Source organism: Columba livia, chromosome 9 (assembly GCF_036013475.1).
Source record: "Columba livia isolate bColLiv1 breed racing homer chromosome 9, bColLiv1.pat.W.v2, whole genome shotgun sequence".
Classification (NCBI taxonomy): Eukaryota; Metazoa; Chordata; class Aves; order Columbiformes; family Columbidae; genus Columba; species Columba livia.
The window spans coordinates 12,939,327-12,953,897 of NC_088610.1; the positions used below are offsets into that span (position 1 = coordinate 12,939,327).

At 47.9% G+C, this 14,571-nt stretch overlaps 1 protein-coding gene across 1 annotated transcript; it reads left to right on the plus strand.

Annotated features, from left to right (window-relative positions):
• Positions 1–1,006: 1,006 nt before the first annotated feature.
• SLC2A2 (solute carrier family 2 member 2) lies at positions 1,007–12,166 on the plus strand. Its single transcript, XM_005512013.3, has 11 exons — positions 1,007–1,140; positions 1,613–1,708; positions 2,213–2,487; positions 3,010–3,134; positions 4,091–4,206; positions 4,636–4,798; positions 5,591–5,778; positions 6,763–6,867; positions 8,584–8,685; positions 9,546–9,749; positions 9,956–12,166. Exons 1-11 carry the CDS (start codon positions 1,108–1,110, stop codon positions 10,145–10,147), a joined length of 1,599 nt encoding a protein of 532 aa, XP_005512070.1. The 5' UTR covers positions 1,007–1,107; the 3' UTR covers positions 10,148–12,166.
• Positions 12,167–14,571: the final 2,405 nt, after the last annotated feature.

Below are 14,571 nucleotides of genomic sequence, written 5' to 3' on the forward strand. Positions count from 1 at the left end.
ATTAATCAGCATTAATCATCTTCTGGGCTGATTCAGACTTTGGCACGTCAGCTACGGATGCCATCAGCCACCCTGGCCCTGCAGCTGCTCTCGTGGATGATGTCAAGGACAGCAAAGCCTGAACGAGACCAGCGCAGACCAGATTTTGCCGATGTGCAAAGTTCACAACTACCGAGTGAGTCAGGCTGTATTTGGTGGCATCGGCAGTATTTGCTAACGTCAGCAATATTTGACAGTGCTGTGATCAGCTGGTGGTGCTGAAAGGCTCAGCATTCGCACTGTTGTGGGCTTTTTAACAAAAATCTATGTTATTGTAACATTCTGGGTAGTTTTGCTGTTATATTTCCATATACACATACAGCTGTTTCTTCTGAATGCCCAGGATGCATACGTACAGGTGTGTACCAGCATTACAGCTACAAGTTTATTACCATTACAGCTACGTGTTGAAGGGGCTGTGTGCATGCAGGTATGTAGATATGTACATATGTAGAGACTTGTATACAACTGTATATATATATATATATATATATATTTAGCTGTGTATGCTATATACACACAAAAATATGTTTTAAAGCAGGTGCCAAGTGCTATCTAAATAAAACACCGTTTTTCATTTTCTGGTTTCCTTGCTACATATGCTAGAAAGGTTTCTTTTTGCTAATTCAGCAAGATGTTTGTGATGTAGCACATAAACCCAGCACAGAAACCAAGAAAGGTGTTGAACATCTCAAAATAAGCTGTAGTATGTTCCCAAGTCCCTGGCCATGCCACACCACGGACTGCTCAACAGCCACCAAATCAGCCTTTCAGCTTGAATTTCCCAGGTCCACTCTACGTCTCTGCAGGTCTACCATCGTTTCGTTTATCCCCCCAAATACGGGGATTGGTAGCGGCTGCTCTGAGCTGAGCGGTGGCCAAATAACGCACGGAAAGCTTGGGTTTCTCATTAACTCCAGAGTTGATATAGTCCCATCTCTCGGAGCACCAGCCAGTTTCACTGCCTCCATCCCGCCCTGGTGTCTCCCCTTCCCTACCCAAGCTCCCTCCTCACTCCACAGCCCAGGACAGTGACTGCTCTGGGGAGGACAGCAGAGGAGCTGCAGGATGGACAAGAAAAGCAAAATGCAGGCAGAGAAGGTAACCATAGCTCAGTGGCATTTTTGCACTAGAATTTCTGTGGGAGCGCAGCACTGAGCTATGGCATTTATTGCTTGCCAAGACCAAAATCAACAACAAAAAAATCCCCTTCCTTAATTAATCGCTCTTTGAAGTCTGCGAACTGAGCGCAGGGGCAAAAGGGTCGAGGGATTGTTTTCTGTTTTCAAGATTTCTATTTTTTAAGAGCTCCATCAACTCACCTGATAATTTTAACTGTGATGGAAGGAAATAATACTTGACACCGCACTGCCTAAAACTGCATTTTTTCATAGCTGTTGTGCTTCAGCAGTGGTGTTGTCCGTGCGCGGGGACGGGGCAGGACATGATGCCGCAGCTGCCGTGTCGGGCAGAGCTCCCTCTGGGGAGCAGGGTCCCTTGGGACAGGGATGGCGTGCAGTCCCCCAGGTTTGGGGGGTAGCAGGATGAAGCTGTTCTCTGCTTCTTCCCCCAGCACCTCACAGGAACGCTGGTCCTTTCCGTCTTCACCGCGGTGTTGGGCTTCTTCCAGTATGGCTACAGCCTGGGTGTCATTAATGCCCCCCAGAAGGTAAGCTGAGCCGCCCCAGCCATGCACAGCCAAGGGACGAGGGTTTCAGGGCAGCCAGGGCTAGTTTGTCCCTGCAGAAGCTCTTAGGAGAGTTCTGTCAGTTCCCTGAGCACTGTTTCCCACAGGACAAAGCCCCTGTGATAAGGCAGCAGGGTGAGAAAATGGCCAGGACGCCCCTGCTGCCACCCCTGCAGTGAAAGGAGCGGGGTTCTGCATGATCCCCCCTGTAATGTGGTCCCTGTGCCCAGACCAAGGGCTGGCACCTCTCCATGGGTGCTAAATCTGGGAACTGTGCTCACCCCCAAACCAGGAGGCGGCATCAGATCAGGGCAGGGGGGGGGATGCTCTGTGCCCTCGTGGTCCCTCCCTCCTGGGGTTCCAGGAGCTGTGGGGGATCCCAAGGTTTCACCCCTGTGATGAAAAGCTTTTCCTGGGAGAGAAAACAAGCAAAAAAAGCAGGGGTTGGGAGTGGTTATAGATTTTTTTCCTCTTTGCCCATCATAGGTGATAGAAGCCCACTATGGGCGCGTGCTGGGCATCGCTCCCCCGGACAGACATGCCACCAATGGCTCCGGGGAGGATGGCACTGTCCCTGTCCCTGTCACGGAGCCCTGGGGCAGCACTGAGGGCACGTCTGTGCCACTGGCTGACACTAGCGAGGACCCTGCCAGCTCCCCGCACATCCTCACCATGTACTGGTCCCTCTCGGTCTCTGTGTTCGCCATCGGTGGTATGATCTCCTCCTTCACCGTGGGGTGGATCGGCGACCGGCTGGGGAGGTGAGAGGACCTTGTGTGCTGTGACTCGTGTGCCACAGCCCAAGTCTTTTTGTTTGATTTGTTTTCTTTCCCCAGAACTGTTTCCTCCCAGTAGAAATACAGTTCATGCTATTTTCCCCCACTGTATTTTTTAAAAAAGCCCAAACTAAAACAACTCCAAAATACTGTTCCAGCCATCACAGAGGTCTGGCTTATTAAAATCCTCAGTTATAAATCAGACATTTTATTGTGACTTCTTGCACTTCAGACAAGCAGCTGATGAGCAGCCTTGAGTAACTTCTGAATTCTCCCCTTTCTTCCCGAGGCAAAAGGGAGAGGAGGGCAGCTGAATGGCACTGGCACAGCATGTATAATATACTTTTAGCTACTCTGCACTGTGTCCGATATATTTCGGTGCCTACAATAATTATTTTTTTCCCCTGTAATGTTGATTAAGACACCTAATTGCTGTAATTCTATGTCGCAATTGCTGCTCTGGCTGAGAGAGGTGCCAGAGCGAGCTGTGCTGCTGCTGCCTTGCAGAGTGAAAGCCATGCTGGTGGTGAACGTCCTCTCCATCGCCGGGAACCTCCTCATGGGACTGGCAAAATTCGGGCCATCTCACATGCTCATCATCGCCGGGAGAGCTGTCACAGGGCTGTACTGTGGTAAGTTCGGGCAGGTCACCTGTCCCTTAGTGGGGTGCTGGGGGCTGCATTGCTCCAGGGCTGCAATTAAGAGGTTTTTCTATTTTAAAATTTTTTTTTAGTTCAGAAGCGGTTTCAGAGGTGGGAGTTTCCCTTTTCCCCCTGTGCCTGTCCTTCTCAATCCAGGATCTGTCCCAGAAGTATTTGGGTTGGTTCTATCACAAAATCAGTTTATTTTATGTATCCTGGAAAGGAGCAAGTCGCCGCTCTGTATCTCAAGGCTCGATCTTGGCGGTGGCTGCTACGACAGCACATTATTAGCCATGCTGTTTAACAGGTTCCCTAGACAACAGCACTATCTAGCAGATAGTACAGGAGCAGTGTACATAGCAAGGATAAGATAGTAGGCAAATAATAAAGAACTACATTAGAATTAGCTTACAAGTAACAGCTCATTATCATGGTTACTGGGATGTAACTACAGTACTCTGCTCTGAAGGTTCAAGACAAGTTTTAAGACAGCTCTCTGCTCTGTGATAACTTCTTCTATAGATGATCTCTGCTCTATGCTTACGTTCAAGTGTAAAGGCTTCCCAGTTCAGGGCTTGGAATCTGGGGATACCTGAGCACCTTTGCAGGGCACAGGTGGTTCCCAGCCAGGCATGAGGGACTGGGTGGGATCATAAAATCATAGAACAGTTTGGGTTGGAAGGGACCTTCAAAGCTCATCTAGACCAACCCCCCTACAAAGAGCAGGGACATCTTCAACCAGATCAGGTTGCTCAGAGCCCTGTCCAGCCTGGCCTGGGATGTCGCCAGGGATGGGGCATCCACCACCCCCCTGGGCAACCCGGGCCAGTGTTTTGCTGGGATGTGGGACACAGCACACGGGCTCCATCATTATTTCCCATTTGGGAAGTGGTTTCTGCTGGTTGCTGAGCTGTGTGTAGAAGAGGTGACGCTTGTGCTTGGTGCAGGGCTCTCCTCTGGACTCGTGCCCATGTATGTCAGTGAGGTCTCTCCCACGGCCCTTCGAGGAGCGCTGGGGACGTTGCACCAGCTTGCCATTGTCACGGGTATCCTCATCAGCCAGGTAAGATGGAAAACGTACAAGTTCAGAGGGGGTACTTCAGAGATTAGGGATGATATGCTGGGGTATCATTCATCATTCAACCCCAAAACTGAAGGAGAGTAGGAAGCAATCTGCTCTAATGGGGTTAAACTCCTACCTTGAGTCAGAGGTGTCCTTAACAAAGATGACCTCATGAAATAATAAGTACTTCCACAAACAATTTCTCCCCTCCACTGTGAAGTGTTTGTACACATCTCATCAGGATCAGGCTGGCTCCTGATATTCCTGATATTTGGGTTCTCAAAAATGGCTTTGTCAAGAAGCAGGGAGTCCAACATCTCCATCAGCATTTCTCACCATGGCATGAGTCCCAGCTACCTGACAGGCTGGTACATAAATGTAGCGAGAGGGTGCAAAATAAGCCATTCAAACATGCCTCAATTATTCCAGGTCCTTGGACTGGACTTTCTCCTGGGTAATGACGAGATGTGGCCCTTACTCCTGGGTCTGTCTGGTGTGGCTGCACTCCTGCAGTTCTTCCTGCTCTTACTGTGTCCCGAGAGCCCTCGATACCTTTACATCAAACTGGGGAAGGTGGAAGAAGCTAAAAAAAGTAAGACACACCTTGTGGGTTTGTTTGGAGTTGTTCTTACACTATTCATAGTATCAAACACAGAAGGAACAGCCTGGCTGAGGGCTCATATGTGTAACTGGATATAGTTGCTCCATCCCACACAGCACATTGGCAGGTGGGATGTTGGACACTTGCATACAGTCACTGATTATGGCACACTTGCTGATGTATCACTGCGGGTGGTGTGAGCCTCTGTGTTACTCCTTTCCATCAGTGAGATCGCAGCTAGCAGATGCCACCTGCAAAAAAACCCATTTACTTGAAAGGGATTTCAGCTAAGTATAAAAATGACATCTCTGGGGGACAGCTGAAGTCTTGGTCCTTGCTGCTATTTCCAACTACACAGCAAAGCCACAGCAGTTATTGCAACCACTTATGCATCTTCCAGCTGGTTCCATTCCAGCCATCTCTGCAAGGAGTAAGAGCAGTTGTTGGTAGGACACAGCTGAAACGGAGATAAGCTCTGAGCTGCTCAATTATAAATTAGCTCTTCACCAGAAACGATTTAGACATGTTTGCATGGGACTAATAAGCATTGCTGAGGGATGGGGCTTCAGTGTGGTGCCTCAGAGCTTTCGCAGAACTAATGTGCTGCTGCCCCTTGCCAAGCAGACACACTTCTGGGGCTTGATGTGCCATACAAGTCCTCAGAGCAAGAGGACAGCACTGCCCATGTGGTTGGCCTACTCTGAGTTTTGGCTAGAGAGATTCTTGTCCTTACTCTACTCCTTATCTACCATTGAAATTAAAATGTCCATCTTTCTTCTTAAGGTTTGAAAAGGCTCAGAGGAAACTGTGACCCGATGAAAGAGATTGCTGAGATGGAAAAGGAAAAACAAGAAGCCGCTAGTGAAAAGAAAGTCTCCATAAGGCAGCTCTTCACCTCTTCCAAGTACAAGCAGGCTGTCATTGTGGCACTGATGGTGCAGATATCTCAGCAGTTCTCAGGAATCAACGCAGTGAGTCTCCCAAAAACATTTGCCTTTAAAGAAATCCATGCTGAGCATGAAAAGTCAGTGCTGGCTCTGATCAAGCCATGCAGGGGTGAGAAGAAGCTCTCCCAGGACTGCAGCAGCCTCCTTGGCCACCACCTTCAGTGCTGAAGGTGGACCCCACCGCTGAGCTGGGCTGTGGGAGGGCGGAACGGGACAAGCGAGAAGCGTGTGAGGGGGTTCAGCATGGAAACAGCTGGCACAGCAAATCCACACTCCTCACACCTGAGCTGATCAGCAATTTTCTCTCTTTAATGATTATGTGGTCACTCCAGAAACTGCAGAATCACTGTCTTCTAGCTATTTGTAGCTAAACAGGTTTTGCAGCACCTCTTGGGATACCAGAAATCACCATTTTGCATCTAGAAGAATGGAGCCTCCTTTTCAAAAATGGCTAAGACTTAAATTTTTGAAAGCCTAGTGGCAACTTTACAAAGGTTGAGTCCTCTGTCCCACCGGCTTTCAAATGTATAAGAGCATTTCCACATGGCAAGTGAACCCTGCTGCCCCATCCACTTACCTCCTGCCTATAACTTCCACCGGATAGCAACTGCCTTTTTCTTTGAGAGAAAGGAGAAATTTGATTCATTCCAATGTAGCGAGAATATTTTAAAATTCATGTAAAACTCGGTCATACTAAGGTATTTGTCTGCTGCACTCAGTCCTGGTGATCTGGCTTTCGAGATGAAAAATGGGACTACATGGAAGAAAATAGTTTTAAATGTGCAAATGCAGTAGCTCAGAAGGGGAATTTCAATGGGATTTTTAACTCCCTCAGGCTCCTTTGAAAGTTTTGGCTTTGATTATTACAACAAGCCATTAAAAGCTGAAAAACTAATAATAATTAAATTACTTTACATCACAGCCAAGCAAGTGCAACTCTTCCCTCCAGAAAACAAAAAGTTCTACCAGCCCTTTTGCCTAATTCTTCATCCTAATGTATTTTGATAGATCTTTTACTACTCTACAAACATTTTCGAGAGAGCTGGAGTTGACCAACCAGTTTACGCAACCATTGGCGTTGGAGTGGTGAACACAGTCTTCACTGTTATCTCTGTAAGTAAATATTTCTGCCCCCCAGACTACAAAAACACATAAGCGCCAATGTGGTTTTGAAACATGATTTTCTCCTGGAGCTGGGACTGGGATTTGCAGTTTTGCAGGGCTGACCCTGCACACCTCGCAGGAAAAATAATTCCCTGGGCAAGTCTTGTTTGACAAATCAAGCCTTGAAATGCAGCCTGTTGCTATAAAACAGCACTGCTAAGTGCCTCATCAGTGAAAACTGCATCACCATGTTCAGGGAAGCTCTGGTAGCTCAGCATTTCCCCCCAAAATCAAATTTGCCTTTGACACTGGATTTCTGGGGGTCCTGTTGCCCTGGGGGAGCAGGCAGGGATTGGGGTTGCGAAGGGGCAGCCAGCAGCTCACAATCTCCCTCTTACCTGTTATCTTCCCAGTTGTCTTCTGTGTGTACAGAGCACCTGCACGAGCGATACCCAAAGGCTATTCCACACTCATAAATTAATCTAACACCTATCCTCATCACGCTTATGCAGTGTAATCACATGGCTCTACAGCAGTAAAAGGATGGTTTCTTTTTCACAGACTTTCCCTTTGTTTGTCTCTCTCCTGAGAGTATGAACGCAATTCTTATCAGCAGGCAATTATTTTTTTTAAATATGGCTATTAATAGAAGAAGATCAGGAAATGCCAAGCCCATTTCCCTCACATCTCTAGAGAGATTTAGGGAGCAAAGGACTTCTACCCACCATGAAGCAGGACTAGCTGCAAGGTACAAATACCCAGCTCTACAACATCTTAGTCCAGCTTGAGATAGGGAGTCTTGGGGTGAACCTGCTTAAGATGAAATCCATCACAGAACCCATACAGAGGAGAAAACATGATGTTTATCGTGAAATTAGGCACTGAGGCACGCAGGTGGAAGAACTCCTTCTCCAGCTTGGAGGGTCTCCTGCAATTCAATCTCCACTCCAAAGGCTGTGGTACTTGCAGCCTGGGGTGTTTGCTCTTTGTTTCTTTTGGCCATGAGCACTTAAAAATTACCTGCGTTTGTCAATAAATGACAGACCCTGATCAAAAGGCAGAAGCACTGACAGCAGGGTGGACCTTGGCAAGGGGAGAAGGGAGCACAGAGGCTTCACAAGTTAGGAAGGTGAGCTGCCTCCAGCAAAAGAGATGGTCTCCTGGAAGCATAAGTCATTTGCTGTAATGGCAGGAAAGGCTGAGGGAAGAGGGGAAGAGAAAGGAATGTGGAAGCCATTGAAGGAAATATCCTGATTCCAGCTGCAATACAAGTACACCTGCCCTAGGACAGGCAAGGTCCAATGGCCCATGATGTGACTTGAATCATGCTACATTTTGAAGGCTACTTCCAAATTAATGCAGACCTAGTAAATTTATTCTTCCTGAAAAAAAAAAAAAGAGAGAGAGAGAGAGAGAGAGAAAGTCCATAGTCAGCAATACATGTGTAGGAACAGTGGGAAATTCCGAGAGCTTGGAAATACATGAGCTCTGAGTGTCTGTGGTTTTGCCTTGCCCTTGGCAAGGTGACTGCTCAGTCTGGCTCCCTAAAAGCCACCAGAAGAGCTTCTGATACTTGGAAGCCAGCACATAAATCTCTGCCATAAGAGCCAGAAGAGCAGGAATGTAGTGCGGTGGTGGTAACAGGCTGCTCATTGCTAACAGACCTCATCAAACCTCCTGAAAGCGGTGGTGCTGGAGACTGAGGTGCTGCACATGTTTCTACAGGTTTTCCTGGTGGAGAAGGCAGGCAGGAGGTCCCTGTTCCTGGCTGGTTTGATGGGCATGTTAATAAGTGCCGTGGCCATGACAGTTGGACTTGTGCTCCTGGTAAGGATTTCTCTCGTTATTTTTAGCTCCATGGTTTGTAAACAAGAGAAGACAAATCACCCTTTAAAGTGAATGTTTTGCATTTTCATCTCAAAGAAGTTCAGAAAATACTTGCCTATAGAAGGGACTGGTCAAAGTGCCCATAGCTGGAGCCATCTCTGGCTCACTCTTTGGCCCCTGAGACACCTCAATGCTGCTAAAAAGGACTAGTGTCCCCTGCCCCCTCCCTGAGCCTGCTGACAACCTCAGCTCCTTACACAGCAACTGTGCTATTCCCATAATCCCAGGCCCACTAAGAAAACTCAGGGCATAACTCCATGTGAAACAGTGTGTGCCCTAAACCCTCAACTTGCATCTCTCTGGCTTCATGCAGGGTTACTAGACTAGCATCTTGTCATAAAAAAGGGACAAATTATTCCTTCTGACACCCAGAGAGGGGTCAGGCTGTGAAACATGAGGCAGAAAAGGCAGAGGATGGAGCCAGCCCCCATCAAAGTCAGTCCAAACCACCGGTGCAAGCCCCTCCCAAGATGTAAAACCTGACAATGGGTGGCCTCCTTTGCTTAATACGCTGGTTATTAAAGACAAAACTATTTTGCCTCTTCCTGGCCATGCTGCAGGCGAGGAGAGGGCTCGAACATGCAGCTGAGCTGATAACTGTGAGCTCCAGCATACCTCTGCAAGTGGCAACACTGGCACCGCACACCAAGCCATGAGACTATAGAGCTTTAAATATTCATGTCCAGTCCCCACTTGCCTGAATAGAAAGAAATTTCTGAAAAAGAAGCCTAATTAAAGTAATTAGTGATAATTAATGAGAGCTGTGTTGGGACGGTAACACCAAGCACACCCTCTTGCAGAGCCAGTTTGCCTGGATGAGCTATGTCAGCATGGTCGCCATCTTCCTCTTCGTCATCTTCTTCGAAGTCGGGCCCGGGCCCATCCCCTGGTTTATCGTGGCCGAACTGTTCAGCCAAGGCCCGCGCCCTGCCGCCATCGCTGTTGCTGGCTTCTGCAACTGGGCCTGCAACTTCATCGTGGGAATGTGCTTCCAGTACATAGCGGTAAGAAATCCCTCTAAAACCCTACAAATAAATGTCTGGCACAACCCTACTGCTGGGCTCCCGAAGCAGCTCAGTGGGACATGGACGTGCCTCCCAGATCTCCATCCCCAAACCCAGTGGGCACCTCAGCCACCCAGGGGGGGAAGGAGAAGCCATCCCTGCAGTGCTGATGGTGCTGTCCCCTCTCTTCACCGGCCCCACTGCAGGATCTGTGTGGATCATATGTGTTCGTGATCTTCGCGGCTCTGCTTCTAGCCTTCTTTCTGTTCGCCTACTTCAAAGTCCCGGAGACAAAGGGCAAGTCCTTTGAGGAGATCGCAGCTGTGTTCCGCCGCAAGAAGCTCCCAGCCAAAGCCATGACTGAGCTGGAAGACCTGCGAGGAAGCACGGAGGCATAGACACCACCACGCACCCAGAAAGCGGGGACTGAGCATGGACATCCTTCAGGCACTGTGGGAAGAAGAATGTTAGGCAAAAGTCTCATTTCACAAAAACCTTGCAGCTGGCAGACCCGGAGGACCCGTCCATCGGATGCCTTCTGGCTGCTGTGGCTCACACCTCCAAGACGCAGGTGCTAACCTAGCATTTTACTCTGAAATACTTGGTACAGCTGGTCTGCAGGAAGAGCTAGGGAAAAGACGGGAGGAATATCTGACACGTCTCCATGCCCTGCTGGAAGAGCCCGGTGGGATGATGATCTTTCCAGTTGGCAGAGCAAAACATTGAGCAGGGTCATCACTCAGCTGGAATGAAGGAAAGGGGGGGTCAGCTGATGCTGTAGCCTCAAGTTTTCACCTTTTTATCCCATGCTCACTGCTTCCTTCTGCTGAGTGATCTGATGCCTTGAGAAACCAAGTGCTAGTGCAGTTGTGCCACCAGCACACAGCTTGTAGTGCCTAAGGTGTGAAGGAAAACAGCCTAAGCAAACTGCCTGTGCAGAGGGAGAAGGTGGATCCCACCTGAATCGGTTGTGATGCACTTCACTTCTGTGCATAATGGAAATCCTGCCCAACTCATAACGATTTCTCAAAGCACAACATTTTTTTAAGAGAAACTTAGAAACCCTGGCTGGGCTGATATACATTTCTTTTTCATTTTGTTTCAGCCAATTTACCTCCTCTTCCCTCCTCAGAAGCCTCTCCTCCCTCCCTTATCCCTGCTGCAGCACAAGACACAGCACATCATTGGCCACACAATGGGCCCAGGCACTCCTGGAGACGAGAGTTCTGCTGCCATCTCTCCCATGGTGTGACCATCGCCAGGTCACCTCCCCTCGCTGCTCCTCCTTCCTCTCCCTTTGTACCATGCTTAGACGTCCAGGTTCCAGCTTCAGCCGTGGCCTCGGGCTGCCCATACTGTAACAATTAATGACAACCCCGGGGGAAATGGGAATTGCACTGTTAACTGGAAGGTGCCCCACTGATCTGATCCCTGCTTTGCACCACTGAGTTTTGCTGGCTGGGTGTGCTTCAGCCAAGACAGCGTGCAAGCAGGAGGTTGTGTTGTTTCTATAGCCTTGTTTGTGTTCAGTTTTGCTTCTTTTTGAGGTAGTTTAATGTGACAAAATCAAACTGCAAGGATTTATCTTCCTTTGTTGGGGGATACATTGGAATAATTGTAAAAGTCTGCTCTCTGTTTGACTTTTAAGATTTGCATGTTCCTTTTTGTGATACCAGGTTACTTTCTAGCAACTTTCTCAGGACACAAACCCATTATTTATCTGGAGATGAAACACCAGCACTGCTCAGTCACTGCTAGGTCATCAGGACTGCCAGTACAGCAGTGACCACAACATAACAGAGGATCAAGGATAATGAAAAGCATGACAATAGATGGGCCAAGGAGGATCACAGGCTGCTGCTGTGGGTTTGGTTTTAGGGAAGGTTCATGCTACTTTCCATGTACCTGAACTTCTTTCCTTTGTGGACTTTACTCTCTTGATATTAAGACCCTAAAGCAAATTCTGGTCCCTTCCAAGTGCCTGGAAGTGTCGCTATGAGGTCCGCTGTAACAAGCATCTGGCCCCAGCATGTGCACTGAGGCAATAAGATTGTGCCAAAGGCTTTCCTGGAGTGACTGCTGGGATTTAACCCAAGAACAACTGGGTCGATGCTGTCATGTGCTACAGTGGTGGGGGACCTTGGACTGTCATGAGGCATGCAGGGCGTGTGAGAACCAGGACCAAGAAGAGTGCAGCAGAGCTGGGATGCTGCAAATGGGTCTCCCCAGGTGAGGCTAGCTGAGACAGCAGGCTCTGAGGCTCTCCGTGGTGTCTACTGTAGGCAGTTAAATATTAAAATGGATTCTCTGAATGTTAAAAAAAAAAGGAAAAAAAAAAGACAGATGGGTTCTTGCTTTCAGCAATGTTATCTACGTCTGTTACATAAAAGTGACAATGAACAACACCTATGGCATGTGTTGGCTTGCACTGTTGTCTTTTTTCCCTCTGTACATCTCAGACATAAGTCCAGCTCCAGATGGGAGGTATTTTCCTAGCAGGGCACATTTGCTCCGTAGGTGGTAAATCCCCATGGTCAGGAGGGCTGGACAGCCTCAGAGTCACTGGGGGACGAACCCCAGTGGGGGGTGCCTGTACCTCTCCCCAGCCATCCCCACCACCCACCTGTGAAACCCCACTGTAAAGCACACACCTCTGCTCACATGGGTGCTCATGCAGCTTAAAATTTATTGTGCTCTCTCGGCACAATAGACAGGAGAAGCATTTGAGAAGAGATGGGACTCGAAGCAGATTTTCCTCCAGGAACAGGATGGGACAGCAGTGGTAGGGTGGCAGGGAGGGTGCTGGCACTGGGGTCCTGGGTGTCCCAGCTCCATCCTCATGAGCTGGCCAGTCCATACAAACAGAATGGCTCAAGCTGTAGCCACATGATGGTCATACAGGTGGTTTAACACGAGAAAGACTGTTTAAAACCACTTCAATAAACTTCTGCTGAGTTTTGTCCTAATGCCTGAGGGGCATCAGTCAGACACTGTCAGTAACTCAGCAGGGAGGGGTCATTTACTTAGCAACACTCTGAGCAGCCAGGCTTTGTTTTCCTCCGTGTTTTGAAATGAACAATAGCAGAAAGCCCCACCCGATTGCTGTAATGTAGCACATACATTAGTTTAACAAAGACCACAACTCTAACATTACCCATAACTATACCCATGAACTTCCCAGAAAATCTGTCTGGGGGTTCAGAGGCACTTAAGTAAAATGACTGTGTAAAAACAGTTGTCAGCTGAAAGCCGTGTGTACACTTCATCAGGCTTTCCCTCCTTGTTTTACCCCACACCTCTGCGAAGCTTTTGGCTAAGCTACAGTAAAGACCACGTAGCTTGAAGCAGGAGTCACAGAGCTCGCAGTCTTCACACGCTAATTATTTTTTCCCGGTCTGCTGCCAGCACACTGTGAATTCTGTGGACTAACAAGACGCACCCCAAGTTTCAGGTTGTGCTTCCTTGAAGCAGCTGCTGCATATAAGGGAGTCAATCTTCTCCTCCCAGCCTGGGACCTCCTGCCGCAGACCCTCTCCAACCTTCCACACATCTGGACAAGGTACCTTCATGCATTTTACTGGTATCATTTCATTTATTTGTATATTCCCCTAGAGGTGATGTTTTGCTGCTCCCGGGATGTTTCAAATCAATTCTGCTGATGGTTGTGGTGGGACAGGATGTACAGAGCTCGGTGCTGCCGAAAGTGGCAGCAACCTCATCCTGACCAGGGCTGCGGTGGCAGGATGAAGCTGATATGCAAGGCGGAACTATCACAAGTACACTTTCACCATGAATGATGATGCAGGAAGGGGTCACACGAGTTGGTTAAATCTGCAAATATGTTTACTTTTGTCTTGTCACGTCAGGCTGGTAATTAGGACCATACACTTTATCTATCCTTGCTACATACAAGTTCCAGTTAAAACTTGTTCTTGAGACACAGCTTGTTGATTCACTATTTTTATCTCTCAGCGTTACAGTTTTACTAAGTTGCTAATCATTAAGAAAATTTAAAAGATCGAGTCATACTTATTAGCTAAATGGTCGTTGCACTTCAGTTAACATGTGAAATATGTTCCCATACTGCAGTTGGCTAATAACGCAATATAATTAATAGTCCCTGAGAAAGCATCTCATCAGCAAGAGCTTTGACAGTGTTTTCCTAATGTGCTGAGATGACAGCCATTAAGACTTTTTTGTTGTGTCAGTAAATGGCTAACGATATCTAGTTTCCCGCTCCCTAGGCATAATTTTAAAATTAGTTTGACTTCCCTAATCCAATAAACTCAGGACATTGGCCCCATTAACACTTTCCACGCTAATTTATCACAGATTTTTCTGCCTCACTTCCACTTGTTTTTCATCACTGAGAAGTGCTCCCTTCCATCTCGCAAGTCAAACGGCTGATGAGGATGATGCTAACCCAAGTACTCTTTGAGGTGTAACGCATTTTCTGAGCTGTTCGATGTCCTCATCTTTCACTGAAATCTATGGAGGCTGAGGAATTACAAGGCAGGACATCAGGATGGGATCCAGCAGCACATGTAGGCGTGAGATTTAATTTAAGGTAACTGAGCCTGTTCTCAAGTGTTTCACTAAATCCTGGCAAATTCTACCCAGAAGCACAGCCTGAATAACTGTTCTGAAAGGGACAAACCTCCTCCCCAGCAGGACAGCAATAAATCCTGGCTTTAGATCAGCAGTCCTTAAATTTTACAGGCTATGTGTACAACTACAGCCCCGAGGCTTGGGCAGTACCTTGGGTTTTTGTCCTGTGTTCTGCTCAGAAGAAAGTGCAGCTCTCGTGACTATGAAAAGCATC